At 36.1% G+C, this 26,228-nt stretch overlaps 6 protein-coding genes and 1 non-coding gene across 8 annotated transcripts; 4 read left to right on the top strand and 3 right to left on the bottom strand.

Moving 5' to 3' along the window:
- The first annotated feature begins 74 nt into the window (after positions 1-74).
- Positions 75-2,619, top strand: BNAA06G14310D. Its single transcript, XM_013874513.3, has 5 exons — positions 75-372; positions 454-556; positions 706-867; positions 1,147-2,374; positions 2,496-2,619. Exons 1-4 carry the CDS (start codon positions 119-121, stop codon positions 1,327-1,329), a joined length of 702 nt encoding a protein of 233 aa, XP_013729967.1. The 5' UTR covers positions 75-118; the 3' UTR covers positions 1,330-2,374; positions 2,496-2,619.
- On the top strand, positions 2,139-4,599 carry LOC106433687 (TATA-binding protein-associated factor 2N-like). Its single transcript, XM_013874512.3, has 9 exons — positions 2,139-2,374; positions 2,496-2,618; positions 2,948-3,028; positions 3,114-3,202; positions 3,299-3,373; positions 3,499-3,563; positions 3,655-3,720; positions 3,807-4,220; positions 4,318-4,599. Exons 2-9 carry the CDS (start codon positions 2,496-2,498, stop codon positions 4,407-4,409), a joined length of 1,005 nt encoding a protein of 334 aa, XP_013729966.2. The 5' UTR covers positions 2,139-2,374; the 3' UTR covers positions 4,410-4,599.
- Positions 4,471-11,514, bottom strand: LOC106433709 (UPF0496 protein At1g20180). The gene is made up of 3 exons (XM_013874535.3): positions 9,909-11,514; positions 9,048-9,654; positions 4,471-8,954 (listed from the first exon to the last, which is right to left on the bottom strand). Exons 1-3 carry the CDS (start codon positions 9,964-9,966, stop codon positions 8,537-8,539), a joined length of 1,083 nt encoding a protein of 360 aa, XP_013729989.1. The 5' UTR covers positions 9,967-11,514; the 3' UTR covers positions 4,471-8,536.
- TRNAD-GUC lies at positions 4,877-4,948 on the bottom strand. Its single transcript has one exon. It is a non-coding gene; the product is annotated as a tRNA-Asp (tRNA).
- Positions 6,747-8,064, top strand: LOC106433700 (expansin-A11-like). Its single transcript, XM_048781516.1, has 3 exons — positions 6,747-6,750; positions 6,831-6,903; positions 7,758-8,064. The coding sequence occupies exons 1-3, from the start codon at positions 6,747-6,749 to the stop codon at positions 8,062-8,064; spliced, it is 384 nt and encodes a 127-aa protein (XP_048637473.1).
- Positions 11,515-15,191: 3,677 nt separating the features above from the next.
- On the top strand, positions 15,192-18,404 carry LOC106433728 (CO(2)-response secreted protease). 2 transcript variants are annotated; one of them, XM_013874554.3, is made up of 9 exons: positions 15,192-15,450; positions 15,536-15,789; positions 15,868-15,979; positions 16,064-16,577; positions 16,764-16,864; positions 16,953-17,195; positions 17,273-17,387; positions 17,452-17,662; positions 17,736-18,404. In XM_013874554.3, exons 1-9 carry the CDS (start codon positions 15,260-15,262, stop codon positions 18,311-18,313), a joined length of 2,319 nt encoding a protein of 772 aa, XP_013730008.2. In that variant the 5' UTR covers positions 15,192-15,259; the 3' UTR covers positions 18,314-18,404. The 2 variants fall into 2 exon arrangements, with proteins under 2 accessions (XP_013730008.2, XP_022543034.1); XM_022687313.2 differs by lacking the exon at positions 17,736-18,404 and having other exon boundaries at positions 17,471-17,602.
- A 1,115-nt stretch (positions 18,405-19,519) lies between these two features.
- Positions 19,520-21,506, bottom strand: LOC106433701. Its single transcript, XM_022688366.2, has 6 exons — positions 21,480-21,506; positions 21,221-21,391; positions 20,874-21,130; positions 20,520-20,776; positions 20,082-20,308; positions 19,520-19,996 (listed from the first exon to the last, which is right to left on the bottom strand). The coding sequence occupies exons 1-6, from the start codon at positions 21,504-21,506 to the stop codon at positions 19,796-19,798; spliced, it is 1,140 nt and encodes a 379-aa protein (XP_022544087.2). The 3' UTR covers positions 19,520-19,795.
- Between the last annotated feature and the right edge of the window lie 4,722 nt (positions 21,507-26,228).

The raw sequence follows: 26,228 nt of genomic DNA, 5'->3' as shown, positions 1-26,228 counted from the left end.
CAACGGCTAGCAATGAAAGACTGGGTCTCACTTAGCTTCCGAGTAATCTTGGCCGTTGATTTCTTCTTTAATCTCTTCTTGTAAGAGAAATCGATCCAGAGACCGAGGGAGAGCGAAAATGATTCGAACGGCTTTATTGTTCGCTGCTTTGCTCGTCGGAACAAGCGTACAAGCGCAGCAACTACTACCTCCGTCGAGACGCGATGGATTCGTGTATCCACCGGGTCGCAAGATCGAACCGGATACGATACTTATCGAAGCGTATTTTGACCCGGTTTGCCCCGATTGCGGAGACGCTTGGGAACCGCTAAAGCTAGCGGTTGATCACTACGGATCTCGCGTTGCTCTTGTTCTTCACCTCATGCCGTTGCCGTCAGTGTTTGATTTTCTTGTCTTCCTATTTGATTTTCCGTCTTATTACAATTTATGTTTCGTGTGTTTTGGACCATGCAGGTTCCATGACAATGCGTTTGTAGTATCTCGGGCGTTACACATTGTGGATACCATAAACGCCAATGCCACGTTCAGTTTTCTGGAAGGGATCTTCAAGCACCAGGTTCGATTAGTGTTATTTAGAAATCCAAACTTTGCATGTATCAAACAGAGGAAATTTTATATCGGCGGTTCTGTTTCTTTGTTCTGTTTCGCTGTGGTGTAATGATGCCCTTGTCTATGGTCATTAGTTATGGTTTATTGTTTTAACAGGCGTTGTTCTACAACTCGCAAACACAATACATGCCAAGACCCGCTGTTGTGGACAAATTAGTCAAACTGGGGACAGTTACATTAGGTAGCTCATTTCATTACCCTCTTAAATCTGGCTTCCGCAACTCAAAATCTGATCTTGCCACTAGGGTTTCCTTCAAGGTGATCCCTTCAGCTTCTTAATCTTCTCAGTTTTATATAGATTAATATCTTTCACTCTAGTCAAGTAAATGAAAATGGCTTATTCTATTAGGTCCTCTGTATTATTTTGCTCATGTAGTGATATGGATCCTTCACTGCATAGTTACGACTCACTAGTCGTTATTTTAGTTTGCAGACTTGCAGTAGAAGCTTGAGTTGCCTTGCTTGCTTTCTGTCATTACTTTTCATAATAAGTTTTGCCCACTCCAAAGATTGTTTTGCCTTTGTTATGTTTTGCAGTATAGCGTTTCAAGAGGAGTTTCCGCAACACCAACCTTCTATGTGAATGGGTTCGGGCTCCCCGATGCTGGTTCTCCCATAGATTTTGAAGGATGGAAAAACACCATTGATCCTCTGGTTAAACCACGAGAAGCAAAGATACAGGACACCTTCCTTTCATTCCTAACGCAGCCATCTTACTAGTAGTACTTTTTATGCTGCCTCAAACTCACACATTATGTACTAGACATATTTAATTCTCCACAGTTTGTCTGTAAAGAAATAATCTGAACGGCACAGAAGCATACAATCATGCATGTTCACAATTTTCAGTATCTTATATGCATTTTAATATTTGACCAAAGTTTTAACATATGGTATTTAGTTATCAATTTTTTTTATAAAAAAAACATTAATTATGCTTACTAAAATAGTTAATCAATTGTTTAGGCTTAAAATGCAATGGTTGATAGATTTATCCTTGTTTTCGTTTCCAAACCTACCATTATAGAATGAAAGTCGCTTATACAGTAGATAGAGATGATGACATTTGATTATGATACGGAGAACGGAGATTTTTCCTTCTTCTTTTTTGCCATTACAAGTAAGATGTGGGTTTTGTCAATCACTTTATTTATATCTTGTATGAAAAAGTCCAAAAGTCCATTTATAGACTTCTTTAGCCCACAGACACCATTTGTTGACCATTTCCTGCTTCTTTTTGTCTAGTTGGATAATCTTTCCAGGACTGAGGAAAATCATGTCCTATCATACACTTCACCACGAATGCTGAGCTTGACCATTTTAACTAACCGGCGGACGGGTACAAGAACAGGTGCTAGTAAACCGAAAAAGTTGCAGGAATACGATTTGAGATATTCGTTTGTTAATTGGTTTATTATTTATAGCATAAAGAGACAATGATTTGATGAATAAAATAACATTAAACAAAACAAGTAGCCATTAATTTCCGTAAAGGGAATTTAAGCAAATTAAAAAGTTCGTGTGTTAATAATACTATGATGCTCAATTTCACAATAAATCAAAACTGAGGAAAATTATGTCCTATCCGCGGTTCGGTTCGAACCGGTTAAAAGTAAAATTTTGCAAACCGGGAATCAATTAGGGCAGTTCACTGGTGCGTGCGGCTGTTATATATGAGAGGGCGCCTTGTACAAAACCGCTCTAATTCCTTACTTATCCGAATCTACTAGGGTTTCCAAGGATCTAACCCCAACAGTCACACAAGGTAAATCGATTCGTGAGGATTATTATAAGAAAAGCCTGTTCTGAATCAGTTTTGTATCAACCTTCGTGAACGAATTTGTTTCCGAGAAGGGCTCTTCTGATTTTTGTGTGTTATTGTTCAGATGGACATGTATGAGCGCGTTGCGAAGCCGAAGGATGAGACTCCGATTGCTGAGAACGAGATTCGCATCACCAGTACCGGTAGGGCGCGAAACTGCATCACCTATGCCATGGCTCTTCTTCAGGTATTGTGTGTTTCTTCGTTGAATCTGAGATAGATACGTTTGTGTTTGATTCATTATTCGGACACTTAAGTAGCATTTATGTTATTACATTTCGTGTCTGATTCAGTAGAAAATCTAAACACGAATTTTTGTAATTGTGTGTTAACTATGTGCTTGTCGTAATATTTGTACCTTTTTAGTCTATTAATTATGTCATCTGTGGTGTGGTTTTGTTATTACAATGATTCTGTCAATAAATGTATAATTGTGTGGTCTTGTCTTTGATTCCGATTTTTATTACAAAACCTGTCGTGTTTGCGTCTTAACGGATTTGTTTATATATAATATAGGAAAAAGGATCGGATGAAGTTATTTTCAAGGCAATGGGAAGAGCTATCAACAAGAGTGTGAACATTGTTGAGTTGATTAAGGTTTGTTTTTGTGGTTTCGCTGGTCATGATTACAAATGTGGGGGGTCTATTGTATCTGGACATTTTCTTGTAATAATCATTGCAGAGAAGGATTCCTGGTCTTCACCAGCACACATCTATTGGATCCACAGACATAACTGATACCTGGGAGCCTAAAGAGGAAGGCCTTCTTCCGTAAGTTGATTGATATTTTCATTAGTGCTAGGACTTGTATTACATTGCCGTGCTCTTAATCTTGGTTGTTAATTTTCTTGTTATTTTATCCTGAAGAATTGAGACGACAAGGCATGTGTCGTTGATCACTATAACGCTTTCGAAGAAGGAGCTCAACACATCCTCTGTTGGGTGAGTTTTTCCAGTGATTTTTGTTTTTTTTTGTAATCACAAAGGTTCTTTGTCTCAAGTAGGATTCTTTGTAGAGAGGTACGTTGTCTCTAATGCTAATGGTAACTGACTAAATAATATTGCAGATACCAGCCTCCGATTCCTATTGAGATGGTGAAGCCATTAGCTGAGATTGATTACGAAGGCAGAGGTATTACAACCTCTCTTTAAATGAATGTTTTCAAGCTCCCTGCTTCTTGTCGTTTTTTGATAAATTTGTCATCTGTATATATCTGTTTTAGATGGATCACCAAGAGGCAGAGCAAGAAGAGGCCGAGGAAGGGGTGGTCGGGGAAGAGGTGGCAGAGGTAGGATCGCAATTTCCTTTCCAAAACCTTTGTTTCATCTTCAGCTGTGGACAAGCGTTCCAATTTTGTGGTTTTGCTTGTGTCAGGGGATGGATATGTGAACGTTGAGTATGATGACGGAGGTATGGAACCTGAGCGTCCATCTGGTAGAGGAAGAGGAGGCCGCGGGAGAGGTGGAGGACGTGGTGGTCGTGGAAGAGGAGGTCTCAGTGGACTTCCACCTTACTATGAAGCTCAACAAGATGGAGGAGACTATGGAAACAATGCTCCTCCTCCACAGTATCATGAGTATGATGATGGTGGTGTGGAGCCTGAGCGGGCATCTGGTAGAGGAAGAGGAGGCCGCGGGAGAGGAGGACGACGTGGTGGTGGTGGTCGTGGAAGAGGAGGATACAATGGTTCCCAACCATACTATGAAGCTCAACAACATGGAGGAGACTATGGATACAATCCTGCCCCTCAACAGGATTATGGACATGATGCTCCTCCTCAAGGCCGTGGTACGATGATGTTTTAAAATCCCATTGTTTTCTCAATACATAATGTTTTTAATCAGTATGACCATTAGTTTTTAATGTGAAAAAGTTGTTGAAACAGGAGGTGGCCGTGGAAGGGGAGGTCGCGGAAGAGGAGGAGGCCGTGGTGGTTTCAACAGATCAAATGGACCGCCGATTCAGGCAGCTGCTTAAATGACTGGTGTTGTTGAATGAACTTTGTTATTTTCCTTCATTCTCTATCTTTTGTCTGTCCATTAAAAAGACAAGATGTTGCCGTAGCATAATTTCTCTCTTTGATTTTTGCCTTTAGGTTATATAATATGTTCATTTGTTTCATGGATGTTGCCTTTGAGATTTCCCAAGTTTCCAGACTATTTTTCCAGTTTTGTCTCTCTTTTTTGAGTTAATTGGAAATTTGGATTCATGGTATCTGTTTGACTCACTCGAACAAAACTTGATGGAGTCTTCAAGTTACAAGCCTTCTTCAATGCTCATCACTATCATACTTTTCATTCTCAACACATCATCATTGAACATGATAAGAAAAATCTCTTCGGCCTCAATGATGTGCTGATTGGGGCTTCGACTTCGTGAGGAAGACCCACAGGTTCAACAAAACTATGGGGCCCGTACGTAAAATAGTCACGTAAAAACTAATACGCCGTTGCCGGGTATCGAACCCGGGTCACCCGCGTGACAGGCGGGAATACTTACCACTATACTACAACGACTTGGATGGTAAGACTTGTTTTTGTAAATCTTTATCATGAATACAAATAAAAATAAAAAGAAAGCCTCTTGGTTATGGTTTGTTTTGTTTTATGGAGGATTTTTATTGTCCTCCGGATGATTATTATTCGTTTGAATTACTTTGGGTTGAACTCTAGAAAATATTGTTGGTTTCAAAAGTTTGGAATCTTTTCAACTTCATTTTATTGTTGAGAAAGACGAACGAAGTGGTGGGGTGGCGACTGGAGCAGAGGCGTCCGGCCACCGTGGTGGTTGAGTTTTAGGTTGCGGCGGCTAGGTTAAAGGTATTAGGGGATAGACCCTCGAGAGAAATATTCTCTTTCTCTCTTGTTTTTGCAGATCGGACTTTTCATTTAATTGTTGTTTGGGAGATTTTTGCATCTTCAGGATTGATTACTTTTACCAGTAGGTTTGAAACCAGAGCATAACTAAACTAATGTACCGCTAAATGTTAAGAAAAATTAGAACATTAGCATGTAAAATGTTATCATATATAATAATATAATTATGTACCCGTTTATCCTTTTACTACTAATTAATAAACACTTTAAATATCAGAAAAAAATGAAGACAAGACATGTGTATGACCATTAAACAATGGGTTAAATTATTGATGCGTGGCATGCATAATGCATTAGTCTGTCTTTGCCAAACTAGGTTTCATTTTCTTACTATAGTAAAACAATCTCGTTTTCTCCTTTAAATTTACAGGTCTTTGTTGTGTGTTTCGTTAACTTATCAATAATGACAAAAATCAGTAATCGATTCCGGGGCTCTTTGATGGTAGTTATATGGACCCAGCAAGGTTAAAGACTTTTACCATTAAAAAAACAAGGTTAGGGACAGAAGACTTTGTTTAACTAGTAAAGTCTCTAGCTGGATTGGCGGTTTTGATAGCTCTTAGGCCATCTTTAACGGGAGCTCTTAAGTGGAATTTTTAGACTAAACTTACTCATTGGAGCAATTAAACTAAACTTTTCTTAACAAAAGTTCTTAATCTACATTTATTACTAAAATACTCATTAAAAACCCTTAACGGGGTTCCATGGTTAATCATGCTCTTGCGTTTAGGCCCTCTGGTTTAACCAATGGTCACGCCACATTCTATGGAGGGAGTGACGCTTCTGGAACCAGTGCCGTGCGAAGGTTTTCGGAGGCCCAAGGCGAGTTTAAAAATATATTTTACATGATATATTTTTAATAATATACATATATATATATATATATATATAACACTCAAAAGTTTTGAATTATTATATAAATGATTTCTAATTTTTTTTCACCAAAATTTTATAAAATAAAATTTTTAAATCATGAACAAAAAGTATGAATTTGTAATATAAATACAAAGATATAAATTTTTGAATGAAATGTTGGTAGCTGTCAAAAATGTAAATCTTAGCATTTAAATTAACTATAATAAACTATATATTGAAAATATTATATTTTCTTTATCAAATTCTCATAAATATATAAAATAAATCTAACTCATAGCATATAAAAGAAAAAACCAATGTGATCAAATATTTACAGTTTTTTAGAAGTAGAATCTTTATAGTTTTATTTAAAATATAGCAAAAATGATCACAAAACTAGTTACTTTAAACAGAAGTCCAATTTAAATTCAAATGAAAATAAAAATCTAACTAAGAGAATATGTTAACTACCATGTAAAAGTTTTTTGTTTTGTAATTTGGGGCCTTAAAATTTTTACAAAATTTGGGGGCCCTAGGCAAATGCCTTTTCCAAAAGCCTCTAAGCACGGCTCTGTCTGGAACAATGGGTAATTTAAACTACATACAAATATATTTCCATATGGTTTATCAGTTTCTTGATGAAAACGGATGATTTTTGTTTATTCAGGCGGAGCTTGTGGGTACGGAGATCTCTACTCGGCGGGGTATGGTATAATGACAGCGGCCTTACGCACGGCTCTGTTCAACAACGGAGCTTCTTGCGGAGAATGCTAAAATAACGTGTGATTACGCATCGGACTCGCGGTGGTGTAAGAAAGGAACTTCGGTGGTTATTACAGCAACCAACTTCTGCCCACCAAACTTCGCTCTACCGAGCAACAACGGTGGTTGGGGCAATCCACCGCTAAAACATTTCGACATGGCACAACCCGCTTGGGAAAAGATCGGCATTTAGAGCACTCGCAATGGGAATCCTTAAGGGAGAATCCTTAAGAAAAAAATAATTAAATAATCAGTGGACCCTATCAAAAATTAAGGATTTAATCTTTAAAATTTCTAAATAAGGACTCTTTCTTAGGGAATCCTTGCACTATTTACGGGTCCCCACGACATGTGTCGATCCGCGATTAGTTGATATTATTTTTATTTTTTAATTTAAAAAAGAAAAAAAAATAATAATTAAAAAATCAAAATACACTTTTTCTAAAAACTTCCTTTGGGTAACACCATTGCGGGTGCTCTTACAGAGGTGGGATTGTTCCCGTCGTTTTCCAAAGGTTGGATTAACAAGGACCCATTAACTTTCCATCTAATTATTTTAAACCTTAGTTGTTTTACGTGAAAATTAAACCCCTAATTTTGTCATGTTAACAAATTATACCCTTAATATTTGCTTCATTTCGGTTTAGATCGGCTATAGTCGGTTTATCAGGATTGAACATTCTACTTTTGAAGCTTTTAATATTGAAAAACAGTCATGTGTTTTAAAACAAGACAGTTGAAAGTTATTAAAAAAAAGACAATTGAAAGTTTTGGGGTGCTTTTTGAAAAAGTCTTGTGTTTTTTTTGTTTTTTTTGGTTTTGGTTTTGACAGGGTAAGTTGTTACAAGAAAGGAGGAGTGAGATTTAGAATAAACGGAAGAGATTACTTCGAGCTAGTGAATATATCGAACGTTGGAGGAGCTGGCTCCATTAAATCTGTCTCCATTAAAGGATCAAAGACTGGTTGGTTAGCCATGTCTCGTAACTGGGGAGCTAACTGGCAATCAAACGCTTATCTCGATGGGCAATATCTCTCTTTCTCCATTACCACTACCGATGGTGCTACAAGAGTCTTCCTCAATGTTGTTCCTTCTTCTTGGTCCTTCGGACAGACTTATTCTTCCAGGGTTCAGTTTTAAAGACCTATATTTCGCTGTCCGAAAGATTATTGGCAGTGGTCGCGCTCTGAGTCTGTTCTTTTTTCTTGGAGCGACCCGCCCGCTTTGTTATTATATACTCTTTCTTTCGGTTTGATAATGTAAAATGTTTTGGTGAAAAATAAAAAAAAAAACTAAAAAAAATTACATTTTGAAAATTATATTGTTAATAATATAATTTTTTAAAGAGTTAATCAATCATAAATAATGAAACAAAATTATTATAAATCAAACAATTTTCAATAAAACTACATTTATTTTTAAAAATATCAAAACATCTTATATTTTGAACCAGTAAATTTTCTCTAAACTTTTTTTTCTTTTGACTCTGTTTCACTAGAATCATCAAGAAAAAAACACTAAAAGACATTCTTACATTTTTATTATGTTATGATAATTAATTCATAAAACCATGAAGAAGTATTTATTTTGATGAACCAACAGAGTCAAATAATCAAGAACTTGGTCCTGTGGTTTGCGCTAACACTAATCTTCTTGATATATTAATAGTGTGGAAACATAGGTAGAGATGTTCTTCAAGCTCTTGCAATAGCTCTGAGAATCTTTCTTCATGTCCATTAAACACTCTCAAGGCTTCCTTTAACACTTCAACCTTCCCACTCTTTGCGCACATAGCAGCTACGGCTTTTCTATGCTCTATCTCATCGCATAATCTCCCAGCAAGTCTACTCAACGTATCCAAATCATTCATCATTATGAACGTTCCTTTAGCTGCTATATCCATTTGTGCCCCCAGGTTCTCTAGCTTTGTATCAGTCTTGCTCTTATTCTTCATCTTTCTTTTTGTTTTCTTCTTCCTCAAAAGACAGCATAAACCGAGTAAAGCAGGAGCTGCTAGAACACCGAGTATGCTGTGTAATGCTACTGTCAGCAACGTAATAACAATCGCGATATGAGAAATCACTAGACTATAACTTCCTAGCTTCTAGCAAAATGTAAATAACCTGATTTTTCTTCTGATTCTTCTCCTTTTCGATTTCAATCTAGCGAGCAAATCCGGGTTTGCATCATTAACTCTGGGGAACTGAGTTTCGTTGATGATACAATACAAAGGGTTTTTCAGCAAGGCGTATCTCGAGAGCTCTTGAAATATCAAAGCACAGAGATTCTCCCGGGAACATTCAGGGGTTTTAGCACCATTGCAAACCCTTTTCCCAATCTTGATAACCCTTTTGAGTTTCATGTGATTGATCTTGATTTGTTGGATGCATTGAAGGAGAGACTCGCATACATCACAAGCATCGGAGCTAAAGTCAAAGAACTTAGCTAAAAGATAGTGGAAACTCGTGTCTTGCATAAGAGCATCGAGAGTTTCTTGAGGAGGGTCGAGCAAGTAATCGGTGAAGTGTGAATGGAAGCTCAGATCTGATGAGGATGAAGGAGAAGTCGTCGGAGAAGGAGAAGAGAGTTTGCTAGAGAATGTTATGCCTAATTGATCTTCAGCTTTTGTCCGAATCTCTAAGTAGGAGTTTGTCCTGAAAGCTTCCTGGTACTCCTCGTTAACACTTAGCTTGCACGTCAAGCTACGGCGACATTCCTTCTCAGAATTTTCTGTTTCATTGACAAAAAAACAGTTAAGATAACTCAAAAATGTTTTGTTTTAACAGATATTTTTCAGAAACGCTCTAAAATGTAGTAAATTAATCTCTGGACTCTGGCTAGAGAACCTATCTAAAGAATCCCAAAGTATAAAACATTTCAACATTCTTTATAAACATTTTCAATAACTAATTAAGAGAAGAAGAGAAACATATCGCTCAGATGTTCTTGGACAAAAGTGGAGAAAAGAAAGAAAAACGTTTCACCCTGTCTTGCTGAGTAAGTCTTCAATCTAGAACCAATAAAACTCTTCACTTTCATCATCTTCGATGGAGCTCAAAGGCAGATGTGATTCAGGTGAATGATTGACAAGCTTTTGGTTTCTTATATACATACGTCTTTATCTTTTTTTGGTATGGCGGTTTATGATTTATTATGCAATTAAAATATAAATATATTATAAACGTATAAATAGGAATGATTGGTTGGACAAAGAGAAGAAGAAGATGATTGAGAAGCGACAGCTAGAGAGATAGTACGTTAGCACCGGTAAGTAGATTTTGCTTTGGAGCTTTCAGCGATAACTTTTGGCGCAAGTTAGAAGGAAAGACACGTCGCGTTTTAGACGTGTTGTTTTTGTGGTCTTAGCATGGAAGGTGACTTGAACAATTGGAGAGGAAGTTTCCTTTTATGGTGTTACCCGCGTTGTTAAATTTAAAAACAAACATAGTTGGTTACTAGAAATTAGTATGGAGTTCCTCGTACGCTTTCCCAAACGAGTGATTGCCACGTAGATCTCTCTCCTTTTAGATATTATCTGATTTAGACCTAATATTTTTTTTATCTATATTATTATTTGAGAATTGAATTTACTGATTGATCATATTTTCCATAATTTTAAGTAATTTTGTTTATTTATCATGTTTTATTAGTTTTTAGCTAAATCATCTATCTATACTATTAAAAGAGAATCAGTTTTTAAAAATCTACTTATAAAAGGTTGTTGGACTCTTTCATTAGAATATTTATATAACCTTAATTAATCAACTCCACATAATATATTTAATATTTGTGCCAAACTAAAAGATTATGCCACCTGATTTTGTGCTTATTAACAGAAAATAATTATAATAGCATTTATTTTCAAATACAAGAAAGATAATGTTTAGATATAGTTTATATTGTCAGCTATGATGATCATTTATCCGCTCCACATAAAGACTGATTTACAACATTTATTAACATATTATATGAACCAAATTTTTTTATATACAAAATGTAAAACTTTTATGTAAAACATAATGTATAGAAACATGACAATACTTTAAAAATTTTTTTTATTATATTCAAAATTTTATGCATATACACAAAATATGTTTCTAAGAATCTAACATTTTATTTGAAATCTAAAACATTAACCGAAAACCGAATCTGAAATACAAAAGAATAATCGTGACACCGAAGACATATTTGAAACAGAAAAATATATTTAATATACACAATACATTTTAGATACTCAGGGTACCGGTTCAGATCTCTGTAGAATCCAAACCTAAACCGACATTGCGAGTCTGAAATATATCCAATAGATACTTTGCCGTACACTTGGATCTGAACCGATTCGGATCGGTTTTTATTCGAACCAAACAAAATGTTTGGACCTAAAAAAGAGTTACATAACAATATACATACAAAATTTTAAATAAATTAATTCATAAATCATATAATTTTATAAAATTCTATGTTTTGATATAATTCAATATTGTAACATAATAACATACAAAAATCACTAACATTATTAAACTTTTTATTGTAAGAAAACCCGCGCTTTTGAAGCGCGGGTCAAGATCTAGTTGATTTATTATTAGTTTTTAGATTAGTCACTAATTTATTAATTTAAAAATACCCTTAATGGATTTTATATGTAATTAAAACTAAGTTCATTTTAATAATATTAAAATTATATGTTATATTAAATATTCAGTTAGTTTTTCTTATATGTCATATTTTTATTAGGTTTTAGACTTTTAGCTAGCTTATTGATTTATTATTATTTTCTAACTCATTCACTAATTTATTAATTTAAAAAATACCCTTAATAAATTTTATGTATAATTAAAAACGAATTTTATTTTAATAATACTAAATTTATATGTTATATTAAATATTAAATAACTGACTATAAAATAATATAATAAAATTATCAAAACATACTAAAAATAAGACAATTCTTATATATATTGTGTTGCTATTTGGAAACAATATTTTTATTATAATTTAAAAAAAAAATTAAGATACAAAACAATTTATAATTAAATAGTAATCAAGCAACAACATTTATATAAAGATATTTTCTGAATTATTTCTAAGATATGAGTGTTTTAAATAATTTAACACAATAATAAGTATATATCTGATGAAAAATATTTGACATATATATTTCTGAATTATATCTAAAAAAACATAAGCTAATAAGTATTCATAAGAAGATTATGCCCGCATATGCGGGCAAAACACCTAGTATCCGGTATATATGCAGGTGCTTTCATAATAATAATTATAATATATAATTGTGGTATTAATTTTTCATGTTATTGATCATAGTGTATATATACTAATGAATATATATGAATGACCTGAAGGATATATGAATAGTCTGAAGAATACCATTTAAACTTGTCATGGTGGTGAATTAATATGAAATGATTCAATTATGTGTCATATAATATAACGATACTTGCTTACTATATACCAAATTGTACAGTAGAAGTATGTCGCTTATGATTCGTAGATCTTCACCACACGTTGGCCTTTTCTATTTGAGTATTTGGTGATTCACCGAATTACAAAAAAAAAAACCATTTCACATCATTGTACGCAGGGATGTTAAAATGGTAAAATCCACCACATTTAAACCCACCCTGTTTACCCGTTTAGACCCATTTAAAAATAGGTCTATTAGGGGGTACTCATTTAAATCCACAAATTTTGTACTAACAGATTTAGACCCATTTAAACTATTGTTGCTTTAATTTTTAATTGTTTTAACTTTTGAAATATTTATGAAAAACTTACTTACCCCTGAAACTGCAGCATCAAAGTCGACTCTGATTAACAATACATACCGGGTGTGGCTATGGGAAAAAGTAAGATCAATCCTACAAAGACTGATGGTATAAAGAACCTTGCTGCAGCAGTTTCAGGGGAAAGAACTACTAACAGAGAAAGAACATATGCAAGATCTATGCTGAACGAAATATTACCAACGCTCTTGTATAAAGTTCTCAAACTCAAACATTCAAAGTGCAAGATATCTCAAACTGAACAATGGAAAAGAACAACCTTTTGAATCTCACAACTCTATCTCCGTAGCCAAAGGTAAAGTGAAGTTTTTAAAATGCATGATCAAAGTGTTAAAAAAAGATTCATGTGTTGTTGTCATATCTCTTAGGCCGAGCAGAACATAGACGAGTCCTTCCACTGATCCTCCCAACTTCGAAGTTCCAAAGCTCTATCTACAAATCTGAACCTGCGAGATGAAGACATAGTGTCTGTTGTCATGAACAACAAACGGAGAAACAAGAGCCACAGCGGTATATAACCTAGAACAACATGAAGAGGCCCATACCTTTAGTTTCTTCTTTCAGCATCATGCATCAACTGTCCCATGACAAAGTCGTTCACTGGTTGTTGTATGTAAGAACAGTAGTAAAAAAAAAGACAGCTTCACAAGCTTATCCACCAACTTATTCCTTGTAGCTTCAATCAACAGAATTTTTGATTCGGTTACAGCTACCTGCAAAAATCAGATTAGCAAAACTTTCTATTGTTAATCAAAGAAAATTCAGATCCAGAATTAACCTTTTGCGTGGCTAGTAAGTGGAGCTGATCAATTTTCTTGATGGTTGCATCATACTTGAAGTGGTGCCTCTCGATTGTGTTAAGGAGGTCATCTAAAGTGGGTGAATCGACTGGTGTGAGACAGAGTTCTCTTTCTTCTGCAACATCTCTCACAGCACACAAGAAACTTTTCTTTGTGTCACTCTTTTCACATGCAGTCCACAAGAAAAATTTATCTTTGAACAACTCTCTTGATTGGTTAAGTGAAGCAATGTAGTCTTCATAGAGAAAAATTTCTTGGCAGATTTCAGCTGAAAGCTTCTGCATGTGAGGTGTGTAACTTTGAGAAGAGCAACCCAAACAGAGACATGATGCTTGTGAGGTGGAGAAGAAAAGTCAGCAGTTTGGTTGGATGTGTAATCATCCAACCAAGTGACGAAAAAGTCACACAAGGAGGATGAATACTTCCATAGTAAGCTTTAGGATCCAATAGAACAGTCTTCCCTTTATCATCAGCACAGCCAACTTCTCCCCGCAGTAGTCTTTTGTCGAGATGAAGGTGTGGAATGTTCGAATCCACTTAACCAATAACAATATAATTTAAGAATTTTAACAATCATTACAAATTCATATACCACTAATATTTTGCTAGAGTAAAAATGCTTATGTTATTTTCTTTTATTTTTCACAAGTTTTATTTTCACTCATTTCACTTTTTTCTTTTACTCTAATTTAATTTAAAATTACCAATCAAATCCTAGATAACAAAAATCAAGATCACTAAGCATGTATTGATGATTACAGTTTATCAGAAAATATCACCCAATAATCAAAATTCTCAAAATAGCATCTATTTAACATGAAAAACATTAAATAACTCCTAAACTCTAATCTCACTCCCAAAATCATAATCATTAAACCCAAACATACAATAAAATATATGTTTTGAATTTCTAATTAATGTTATTTAGGATTTTTTTTTTGTGCACAAATTTTGTTATAAACATAATTTGGTGTTATTTAAAGGTATTAGTCAAAAAGAAAGGTACTGACGATAAATACATACATTCCCAAAGTAGCACGAGTGCATTCCACTCTGAGCCACTGAAAACGTCGGCAATACAATATTATTTTTTTTAAATGAAAAATTTGGAAGTTGCTATATAAAAATGTATATGCTCTCGGTTACACATTAGAAGTTTGTAAGCATGCTTTGGATAGAATCCATATGAATAGCACTCAGGCCAGCACCACATTCTCTTTTTATTGGCTACTTAAACAATCATTTTATGAGATTATTATTATATGAGCACATGTATATGAACCTCAATACTTTGAAATTAGTGTAGACTTAATTCATATTCTTTTATTTTGTGTCAAGAATCTTTTGTTTATTAGACACTTACACTCAGCACCACAAAACTAAAATGGCTTAATCTTATCTAGAGATGAAGTTTGCAAAGTGTAAATAAGAAATGAAGTAGTAATCATTTTGTTCAAAGTCTTTGGAACATTGGAAGAAAATAACACGTTGAAGTGATGTAATGACTTGAACAGAAGATAGTGGTGAGATCACTAGCTTGTTATATCTCAACTTTCTGCCCAATTCAAAAACCCACCAACTCTTCAAAGTGGGATAAGCAACTCAAGCATTAGAGACTCGTGATTCCTTTTGCTTTATCTCTAGTTTCCAACCATCTCTCAACCTCTATAAATACCCTTTGCTTGTGTTATACTATGTGAATAATTAGTCTTTAAGGGACTAAAAAGTTCAGTCATGAAAGGTCTTTTCTTCTTCTTCTCACCCTTCTCCTTAATGTTTCTCTATCTTCTATGCATCTCATTTACGGCAGAAACTGAAGCTGGATTGAGAAATGGTGATGGGGTTTACATCGTCTACATGGGATCGGCTTCCTCTGCCGCAAACGCTTATAGAGCTCAGATACTCATAAACACCATGTTTAAGAGGTTATTGAGCATAATATGCATTTGTTATTTACATAATAACATATAGTTTTATTTTCTGGATTGTGAGATGGGTTTGTTGTTGTAGGAGAGCTAATGATATCGTCCACACATATAAACACGGGTTCACTGGTTTCGCTGCTCGTTTGTCAGCTGAAGAGGCCAAAGTCATAGCCAAGAAAACTGGAGTCGTGTCGGTTTTTCCTGACCCAAACTACCAGCTTCACACAACTCATTCGTGGGATTTTCTAAAGTACCAAACAGCTGTAAAGATCGATTCTAGTCCACCTTCTTCACCAGAAGCTGGATCATACGATAGCATTATCGGTATTCTAGACACAGGTAAAGCCTTTTTACTCATTTCATCCATTACAACATCATATAGTTATGAGTTTGATACAATATGAAAAAAAAAAACAGGAATATGGCCAGAATCAGAGAGTTTTAATGACAAAGACATGGGTCCAATTCCATCTAGGTGGAAAGGTACATGCATGGAAGCAAAGGACTTCAACTCTTCTAACTGTAACAGGTTACACATTTTCTTTCACAGACTTCAAAACATTTACACTATATATTATGTTGCTAACTTTTATTGAGTACTGTCTTATTTCAGAAAGATAATCGGAGCAAGATTCTACAAAAGTTCTGATGATGATTCAGAATACTTCACCACAAGGGATGTGATCGGTCACGGTACTCACACCTCCTCCACTGCAGCTGGATCAGCCGTGGAGAACGCGTCCTACTATGGTGTAGCTTCAGGAACAGCTAAGGGAGGTTCACCAAACGCTAGGATCGCCATGTACAAAGTATGCAATCCTGGGGGATGCGCTGGCTCCTCTATCTTAGCTGCTTTCGAAGATGCAATAGCTGATGGAGTTGATGTTCTATCTTTGTCTCTTGGAGCTCCATCTTACGCTCACATCGAGCTGAACACTGATCCTATAGCCATTGGAGCTTTTCATGCGGTGGAGCAAGGGATCTTGGTGGTCTGCTCTGCGGGCAATGATGGTCCTAATGGTGGTACGGTTGTAAATACTGCACCTTGGATAATGACTGTTGCAGCAAACACTATTGACAGAGACTTAGAGTCTGATGTTGTGCTTGGCGGCAGTAAAGTCATCAAGGTAAAAATCCAAATATAGAGATGTTATTATACAAAGACATAAACATAAAAAATTTGAAAGTTATTTACATAAAAATAGGCCCCCAAATTTTGAATTTTTTTTTTATGGAAGTTATTAAAGAAATATTTATATCCCTTGAAATCTCAACACATACACTGAGTGTTCAGGTTTGCAAACATTTTTCAGGGTGAAGGAATACACTTTGGGAATGTTAGTAAGTCTCCTGTATATCCTTTGATTCATGGCAAGTCTGCGAAAAGCGCTGATGCTTCTGAAAGTTCAGCCAGGTTTATTAAACAACTGTGGATATTCAAATACTGAACATATGTTAGAGAATTACTAACAAATGTTTTTATCAAATACTTGGGTTTTCAGGACTTGTGACTATGGTTCTCTAGATCAAGAGAAGGTGAAAGGGAAGATTGTATTATGCGAGAATTTCGATGGATCATCTTATGCATCAAGTGCTAGTGATGAAGTGAAGAGCAAGGGAGGCATCGGTTGCATCTTTGTAGATGATAGAACAAGAGCAGTTGCTAGCGCTTATGGCACTTTTCCTACGACCGTAATTGACTCAAAGGAAGCAGCTGAGATCTTCTCCTATGTCAACTCTACCAAGTACTTGCAGTCTCAAAAGATCACATGAACTGTACTTTACTCAGACAAGATCTAATTATTGAAACCTTTTGTTGCAGGGATCCTGTGGCAACGATTCTTCCCACTGTAACGGTTGAGAAGTTCACACCTGCTCCTTCTGTTGCTTATTTTTCTTCCAGAGGTCCTTCAAGCATCACAAGAAGCATTCTCAAGGTAAATTCAACTTGTGGCCTTCCTAGGGAATGATCAGAACATCTACTTACCTCTCTATATACAGCCTGACATTACAGCACCAGGAGTGGCGATACTCGCTGCGTGGACAGGGAAGGACACAAGTATTTCACTGGAAGGCAAGCCGCCTTCTCAGTTCAACGTCATCTCAGGAACCTCCATGGCGGCTCCTCATGTCACAGCTGTTGCATCTCTGATCAAATCACTCCATCCCACATGGAGTCCATCCGCCATCAGATCAGCAATTATGACAACAGGTTAAAGTCTCTTTCCATTTGCATAGATTGTGATTATGGTATAACAGTGATTCTCATCATATACTGTTTGCAGCGACTCAAACGAACAATGACAAAGGCCTTATAACAACAGAAACTGGTGCAACAGCCACGCCTTATGACACTGGATCAGGAGAGCTGAGCACAACAGCATCAATGCAACCAGGACTGGTCTACGAGACTACTGCTGTTGACTACTTGAACTTCCTCTGTTACTATGGATACAACATAAGCACAATCAAGACCATATCAAAATCTGTTCCAGAAAATTTCACTTGCCCTGAAGATTCCAAGCTAGACTTGATCTCAACCGTTAATTATCCATCAATTGGAATCTCCGGATACAAGGGGAATGAGAACAAGACGGTGAGCAGGACAGTGACTAATGTTGGTGGAGACGGTGTGGCTGTTTACATGGTCAGCGTGGAGACACCACCAGGGTTTAGTATTCAGGTGACGCCAGAGAAACTGCAGTTTACAAAAGATGGTGAGAAGTTGACATACCAGGTGACAGTCTCTGCTGGTGATGGCTCACTTAAGAAAGATGTATTTGGGGCTCTTACTTGGTCTAATGCTAAGTATAAAGTCAGAAGTCCAATTGTAATTAGTAGCGAGACTAGTACCACAAACTGAGTAATGGTATAAACTAAAGTTCAGTAATGATGGGTGTGGAATAATAAAACTTCAACTTAGATCAAAATAAAACTACATCTTTTCCGAACAATGAAATAATGAACGCTCTTGTATTATTTCTTATCATATTTCCTATTGGTGCAAGAAAGTTATCAAAGAGAGACTTCAACTCGCAAACAGATATAGATTGTAGTAGATGGGGGACAGGACACATGTGGAATCAATAGTTTCAGAGAGAATAATCTCTGTGCATCATGAGAGGAGGAACAGCTATGTATAGATCATTGATTTGCTAAGGATGAATTTAGATGGCAGTGTAGGTAACCATCATTGATATTGACATAATATAATTTCATACATTTAAACCGCTTTCCAACCTGTTTTTCTCCTCATTTTAACAAGTTTTCAGTCAATGTGTATAATAGAAAAGAAAGAGGAGTCATCATCATCACATGTTTATTGACCACATACATATATACTGAGTGTTCTATTCTATATGACCGAAATATTATAAGTTTATAATATTACCCATAACCCTTAATACTTAACATTACCTCTATTTATAAATACTAAACCCCAAAATTTCAATCACTAAATTCAAACCCAAATATAAACTATAATATATATTTATAATATTTTTACAAAAATATTTAGTAATATTATACTATACTATATAAATAGATAAGAAAAAAAGGAGAAACCATCCACGTCACATATTTATTGACCACACATATATGCATCAAATGTTTTATTCCATATTACCGAAATAGTGATTATAACCTATCTATAACCCCTAATACTAAACATTACCCCAAACCATAAATACTAAACTTTAAATTTCAATCACTAGATCCAAATATAAACAGTAATATATGTTTATAATATTTACACAACTGAAAAAAAATTAAGAAAATACAATATTTAATAATATTATACTATACTATCTAAATAGATACATTGAGTGTTCTATTCCTTTTGGTCGAATTATTATATGATTAAAACTCACTTACAATTCCTAATACTAAACATTTCTCCAACTCATAAATAATACAAATCTCAATCACTAAATCCAAATATAAACAATAATATATATTTATAATATTTACACAACTAATTTTTTTGGACAAATATTTACACAACTAGATAAAAAGTAAATGTTAATTATAGAGAAGAGAACAGAGAAGAAAGAGAAGAAATGAAATGATTCTATTGAAAGATACTTTGGTATATTGTAGAAAATACATTAAATATCTTGGTCAAATTTTTTTAAGCTAATTACATGATGATAAATTTTTAGTGGTTATACAACACAATTACCCTTAAATTACTTGAGTAGTAATCGTGAGTTAAATCTACTTGAATAATAATCGTGAGTAGGTGCGAACTTAAATAACAATATTTTACAATAAAATATATATATCATAATAGCTTCAAAGAAAGGGATTAAAAGAAGCCAACAAGTAATATTCTGATAAACATCTATTAAGAGAAGGACTTTTTGCTCCTGGCAAGATAGATTAGAGCATGTGCGGCTCCGGCTCCAACAACGCCTGCTATAACCATAGCGGTTAAGGGTGCTATTCCGATGCCACGGGAGAGTCTACTTGAGATCAGTTTGCACGCCTGGTCAGCTTCTTTGTAAAGAGAAGGATTGGCTACATCTTCAGTGATGGCTTTTTCGTTCTACAGACAAATAATAATATTATAGCAGGTGAGGTCAGAGAGTTAATAGAAGCTTAGAATATTCTAAGAGAGGCATTATTATTACCTTCATCCTGAAGCTGTTGATAGCATGCTTGACAGTGAGAGTATCACTCGAAGATGATGAAAGTTTGAGGGAATGATACTTCCATTCGTCTACAAGCTTATTAAGAAGAGCAACGCTAGCTTCAAGATTCTCTTTGTAGAGAACAACCCATTGCTTAAAGCAATCAACGTTTTGTGTCAAAACACTGATGGCGATTGCTGTAGCTTCATTGGCTAGAGCAGGATTTCCTGTAAACAAACAAGCAAAGGGTGGTGAATTCAAACAGAACCACCAAGCCAAGAGAGAGAGAGAGAGAGAGAGAGAGAGAGAGAGAGAGAGAGAGAGAGAGAGAGAGAGAGAGAGAGAGAGAGAGAGAGAGAGAGAGAGAGAGAGAGAGAGAGAGAGAGAGAGAGAGAGAGAGAGAGAGAGAGAGGTTTTCGTATTTGTTACCACCAATACCTTGTCCACCAGCTAATTTCAAGGAAAAAGTGAATATCCGTTTCAGTGCGTTTGCAGTAATATCTGGTGCAAGGGCTACTTCCTTCAACAAGGGATAAATAGCCTCAAACCTCTGTGTTGACTCTACTCTAGCGGATGGAGCAGGGAATGTAAGCCGCACCAACATCTCAAACGAACAAGGTGGAATCAGACGCTCTCCATGCCTAACAGGTTCGTTTAGGAGTACAGCCCGAGCCTCTGAATTCGAGGACAAAATCCTGATGAAAAGAAAAAGAAAAAAACAAAGATTAGATACAAGAGCAGACAGGAGGAGGAGGGAGGGAGAGGGAGAAAATATTAAAAACTGTGACTCACATCTCAACAAATTGGAGGATGAGATGAATTGAGTGAGAGCTGTAGCACTCGTTAACGACTAGTGGGAGCAAGTTAAGCGCCCATGAATACAAGGCAGCAGGTAAATCATCATGGAAGGCCTGAGACATCATCCAAACGATAAGCGGAAGGTTTTCTTGGCCATGAAACTTAGGTTTCCCCTTCAGCATCGGCAAAAGACAAGTCAAAGAATCAGGTGTAGCACGCAACACCATGGCTAATTGAACCAATGTCCCCACCTAATGTTGTTACAAAAGCACAAACTAAGTAGAACATATAATGAAATAAGAAGACAAAACAAAGGGAATAATAATACAAACAAAAATAACCTGATATTCGATATTAGGTTGTTCTTCGCCTCTGGCATGTGATACCCAATCAAGGTGAAGTCGATCAAGTGCCCACGTTACGAACTTCCAGTGTGACTTAAAAGGAAGTTTGTTGATCCAATCCACTGTTGTTCTTTCGTAGACAGACTTAGGAATATGAGAAAATGGAACCTGTTAATAAACAAGCAAGATATCAGGACTCTAACAAACAAGACTTGAAGATTTTTTTTATTTAAAAAAAAAAAAAAGGTAAACTCACATCGGACAAAGGAGATGTCTTTATCATGTTAAACCATGGTAATGGCGGTACTTGGGAAAATGCTCTCACAAGGTAACAGTTAATCCTCACTAAGAGCATCTCCAAAAGAAACTCTATAACTTCAAATATAGAGGTTTTTGCTCTCCAAAAAAGAACTTCAAAACTTCAAATTTGAAGTTTTGAAGAGTGAAACTCCAAATATAGAGTTTCACTTTTCAAAACTTCAAATTTGAAGTTTCATCTTTTTATTTGCATTTTGGTCCTTACAATTATACATTATATTTATAATTCTTAAATATTTTTTTGTATATTGTTTTAATCCTTAAAACTTTTATATCTCATAAATATTTAAAATTTGTTTTATAAATTTAATTTTTACACATGAAATTAAATAAAAAAATTTAAAACAACATTTATAATATTTTAAAACTAGAATTAAACAAAAAAAATATTACAAAAAACCATAATAAAAACTTATTAAAAAGACACATGAAGACATAATTATTACTCAAATTTAAATATTATAACAACACTAATAGTCTGGTAAATTTGCTCCGGAACCTCCAAAATCTCCAAAATATTGTTCAAATAAATTTTGTGTAACCGAAGATGATTGTTGTTGTTGCTCTTGACGCATTTTTCGTATGATTCTTTCTTGTTCAGATCGAATGTATTCACGAATATTAACATTATCCATAGAAGTTAAGTTTTTTAGCAATATTTTATTTTCCTCTTTTACTTCTTTAAGAGTTAACTTTTTTGCTTCATTTTGCAGTCGTAATTCAATCATCTCATGACTTTTTTCCCTGCTTGTTGTACTTTCGTTTAAAAGATCAAGGATTTTTTTTCGTTTGATGATATCAAACTATCAGCAGCCATATTATGAGGATATCTGATTTCAACAATTTTTGGCTCGTAATCTACAAATAAAAAATAAAGAGAATCATTTCTTACTTCGAAATGCACTAGTTGATCATATATGAGAGCATTATGGAAATAATTTTATGGAAAATGTAATATTTGCTTGCAGTTTAATATTTAATTATGTACTTTTATTTATAATTTTATATTTTAGTGTAAGATTTTAATTTAATTAATATTTCTGTAATATTTATATATATGTATTAGTTATTGGGAATTCGGCCAAAAAAAACACGAACTTTGCAGGAATTGCCAAAAAAAACCTGTACTCGGGCCTGGCCAATAAAACCCTGCATTTTTGTTGACTTTTATAGTTTATTAAGAAACTTACGATTGACTGACCATATTCACACACCGTTTACCGACAGTTACGACAGTGTTAACTAACCGTTAAATACTGCCGTTTAGTGAAACGACGTCGTTTCATCCAGTTGTTTTGTTTAAGACAAAATCTCAAGACGCCGTCGTTTTGTTTGATAAAAATTGTTTTTGGTTGGACTCGAACTCCTGAACTCGTGGTCCTTAGGGGGGGGGGGGGGGGGGGGGTTGCCACTGAGCTAGTAGACTTTTCGAAAGATTACCATACATATTTAGTTTTATTGATCAAAATATGTGGATGATCGATTTGGGGATTAATCAAATCGTAACCCTAATTTCTCAGAAACTCAAATCGATTTGGGGATTAGTCTCTGTAGATGGTGAAGACGAAGTTCACAAGGAATGGAAAGGAGGTAGTGATTTGGGGAGCGATGAGGAATTTCGATTACGGGAGTGAAGAAGCGGTTCAACAGTCGAAGAAGGGTGGAAAAGGTGGTGATGAGAGTGCGTCTGAACCTAAGGGAGCGGCGAAGAAGGGTGGAAATGGTGGTGATGAGAGTGCGTCTGAACCTAAGGGAGCGGCGAAGAAGGGTGGAAAACGCGGTGCTTCTGTGAGTTTGTCATCGCCGGAGAGATCGAGGAAGAGTAAAAGAGTTGAAGGGATATCTACAGAGGCGTCGAAGACAAGGCGTGGGACACAATATGGGTCGCCTGTGTCATCTCCGGAGAAGGTTACGAGGCGTGGGACACCATACGGTGGTTCAACTCCGTCTCCGAGACAATCGAAGAAGCAGAAGGTTACTGGTGTTCTAACTGTGTCTCCTCCTCCTGGAAACTCGAAGAATAAGCAGGTAGATGAAGAAGAAGAAGAATGTCCCCAGAAGGAGACAAATGAAGAAGAGGAATTTGGAAATATAGAAGATGATGGTAGGCGAGAATTAGAAGATGGTCTGCTTGAATTAGAGAATGAGAATGGTATTGGTGGCATTGAGGAAGAAAACTGTAGAGATTTGGGTCTAATGTTTGGTGATGAAGCAAGAAATGATGACTGTGAGGTTAATGAAGACGAAGGGGATGATGATGCATGGGATGATGATAAAATCCCTGATCATGTGTCATCAGATGATGAGAATGAAGAGGAGATGATACCTGCGGAAGCTTACAGAGCAGACACTGATCCAATGGAGCTCCTTCGGCTTGGCAAGACATTTTCAGATGCTGAGGACTTCAAACATACTTGTCTGAGATATACACTCAAAACCAGATACAACATCAAGTACTACAGATCCAGTAGCTTGAAGATGGGTGCAAAATGTGCTGCTGAAATGAGAGATGATGAGGATCCATGTCCGTGGATGGTCTATTGTTCTTACGATAAGAGGAAACAGAAGCTGATGGTAAAGACATACGTCAATGACCATAAGTGTGAGAAGACAGGGCAGTCGAGGATACTTAAGAGGTCAGCAATTGCAAGTCTATTTGCTGAGAGGTTAAGGCTGAATCCTAAGATCACAGCGAAGGAGATACAGGCTGAGATCTTGAGGGAGTATAAGATGGAAGTCAAGGAAAACTCGTGCATTAAGGCCAAGACAAAGTTGATGAGAGAAAGGAGGAAGACACATGAGGAGCATTTTGATAAAATCTGGGATTACCAAGCAGAGATCTTCAGGAGCAATTCTGGATCAACCATGGACATTGAGACCATACCAGGAGCCACAGTTGGAAGCAAGCAGAGGTTCTACAGGCTCTACATGTGTTTCCAAGCACAAAAAGAAGCATGGAAGAAGACTTGTAGGCCAGTTATTGGCTTAGATGGAGCTTTTTTGAAATGGGACATCAAGGGACAGTTGTTGGCTGCTGTCGGAAGAGATGGAGACAATAGGATTGTCCCTATTGCTTGGGCTGTAGTGGAGATAGAGAATGACACAAACTGGGATTGGTTTGTGAAGCGTTTGGTCTTGGATTTGGGATTGGAAGATGGGAAAGGATTTGTTATCATGTCTGACAAACAAAAGGTAAACACTTTGCTTTCTTGTTTGATTCTGTGAATGTTTGATTCTAGTTTCTGACTTTTTTTTGTTTCTGATCTTGTAGGGATTAGTGAAGGCAGTTCATACCCTCCTTCCAGAAGCTGAGCATCGGCAGTGTTGTCGACATATATACGAGAACTGGAGGAAAGGTGGAAAGGATCTAATGTTACAGAGGTTCTTCTGGTTGATTGCAAGGAGCTACACTCCTGGTATGTTCAACTACCACATGGCTGAGCTTAAGACCTTTGATTCCGGTGCACATGCATCTCTGATAAAGACGAAGCCAGAGACTTGGTCTAGAGCTTTCTTCAAGATAGGCTCCTACTGCAATGATAATCTGAACAACTTGTGTGAGTCCTTCAACAAGACCATCAGGGAGGCTAGGAAGAAGCCTCTGCTCGACATGTTAGAGGAGATAAGGCGCCAATGTATGACTAGGAACTACAATAGGTCTAAGATGGCTACCGACAGGAAGACTAGGTTCACCATGAAGACACATAAAGCGTTAGACAGAGTTGAGAAGAAGTCCAAAGAGTGTATACTGCGTTGGGCAATTGGGCCAGAGACTGAGGTGGAGCATGAAGACCAGTCATATGTTGTGAGTTTGGAAAAGGAGACTTGTGCATGTCGAAGCTGGCAAATGAATGGTATTCCATGCATCCATGCTGCTAAGGTCATCCTTGGTGCGAAAAGAAAGCTTTCTGAATTTGTTGCTCCTTGCTACACAACTTCTAGGTGGCGCGAAACTTACAGTTATGGGATCAGTCCGGTAAATGGGATGATAGAGTGGCCTCAGACCAATAGATTAGGTGTGATTCCACCACCTAATCGAAAGGGAAATCCTGGTAGGCCTAGGAACCATGATAGAAAGAAGGGAGCTAATGAGAATGTGTCTACCACCAAGCTGAGCCGTGTGAACAGAGTTATGACATGCTCTAATTGCAAAGAAGAAGGCCACTACAAAAATACATGTCGGAATGCTTCTGTTGAGAGTCCAGCTAAGAAACCGAGAGGCAGACCAAGGAAAAATCAGGTTATGTTCTTAGTTTTTTAGCTATTGGTAATGTGTCTACGTTTTTTGATGTTATTGACGATTCATTTATATGGTATAGGGACTACATTTTGAAGACTCACAAGCTGAAGCCTCACAAGCTCACTCGTCACAAGCTCACTCGTCACAAGCTCAAGCATCACCATGGGAAATTCCACAATCTTCACAAGCTTCACAAGGTCAAGCATCACAGACAGGAGCGTGGGGAAGATGGTTTTAGATCAATTTAAATGCTTTTGGAACAAGAACTACTCTTTTGTTTATCTATGTTTAAATGCTTATGTTTACTCTTGTGCTTTTGGAACAAGATGGTGTCTCTCTCGGAATGCTTTTGTATGATGGTTTACTCTATGCTTTTGTAACAAGATGGTGTCTTTTTGGTGTGTTCATGATGTTGTTTTAACTACTACCGATTTACATAAACCATAA

This window comes from Brassica napus, chromosome A6 (assembly GCF_020379485.1).
Source record: "Brassica napus cultivar Da-Ae chromosome A6, Da-Ae, whole genome shotgun sequence".
NCBI classification, from domain to species: domain Eukaryota; kingdom Viridiplantae; phylum Streptophyta; class Magnoliopsida; order Brassicales; family Brassicaceae; genus Brassica; species Brassica napus.
This window is presented reverse-complemented; position numbering and strand designations above follow the sequence as displayed.

Coding starts and splice junctions, on each gene's coding strand:
- LOC106433709 (XM_013874535.3), bottom strand. CDS start 9,966: ATGATGAAAGTGAAGAGTTTTATTGGTTCTAGATTGAAGACTTACTCA. Junction 9,655..9,908: donor GACTTACTCAGCAAGACAGG/GTGAAACGTTTT, acceptor TCAATGAAACAG/AAAATTCTGAGAAGGAATGT. Junction 8,955..9,047: donor AGAATCAGAAGAAAAATCAG/GTTATTTACATT, acceptor AGCATTACACAG/CATACTCGGTGTTCTAGCAG.
- LOC106433700 (XM_048781516.1), top strand. Junction 6,904..7,757: donor GCGGCCTTACGCACGGCTCT/GTTCAACAACGG, acceptor TGGTTTTGACAG/GGTAAGTTGTTACAAGAAAG.
- LOC106433728 (XM_013874554.3), top strand. CDS start 15,260: ATGAAAGGTCTTTTCTTCTTCTTCTCACCCTTCTCCTTAATGTTTCTC. Junction 15,790..15,867: donor TATCGGTATTCTAGACACAG/GTAAAGCCTTTT, acceptor AAAAAAAAACAG/GAATATGGCCAGAATCAGAG. Junction 15,980..16,063: donor AACTCTTCTAACTGTAACAG/GTTACACATTTT, acceptor GTCTTATTTCAG/AAAGATAATCGGAGCAAGAT.
- LOC106433701 (XM_022688366.2), bottom strand. CDS start 21,506: ATGATAAAGACATCTCCTTTGTCCGAT. Junction 20,309..20,519: donor GAAATTAGCTGGTGGACAAG/GTATTGGTGGTA, acceptor GTTTGTTTACAG/GAAATCCTGCTCTAGCCAAT. Junction 19,997..20,081: donor TCAACAGCTTCAGGATGAAG/GTAATAATAATG, acceptor ATTTGTCTGTAG/AACGAAAAAGCCATCACTGA.
- BNAA06G14310D (XM_013874513.3), top strand. CDS start 119: ATGATTCGAACGGCTTTATTGTTCGCTGCTTTGCTCGTCGGAACAAGC. Junction 373..453: donor CTTCACCTCATGCCGTTGCC/GTCAGTGTTTGA, acceptor TGGACCATGCAG/GTTCCATGACAATGCGTTTG. Junction 557..705: donor AAGGGATCTTCAAGCACCAG/GTTCGATTAGTG, acceptor TTGTTTTAACAG/GCGTTGTTCTACAACTCGCA.
- LOC106433687 (XM_013874512.3), top strand. CDS start 2,496: ATGGACATGTATGAGCGCGTTGCGAAGCCGAAGGATGAGACTCCGATT. Junction 3,029..3,113: donor ACATTGTTGAGTTGATTAAG/GTTTGTTTTTGT, acceptor TAATCATTGCAG/AGAAGGATTCCTGGTCTTCA. Junction 3,203..3,298: donor AAAGAGGAAGGCCTTCTTCC/GTAAGTTGATTG, acceptor TTTATCCTGAAG/AATTGAGACGACAAGGCATG.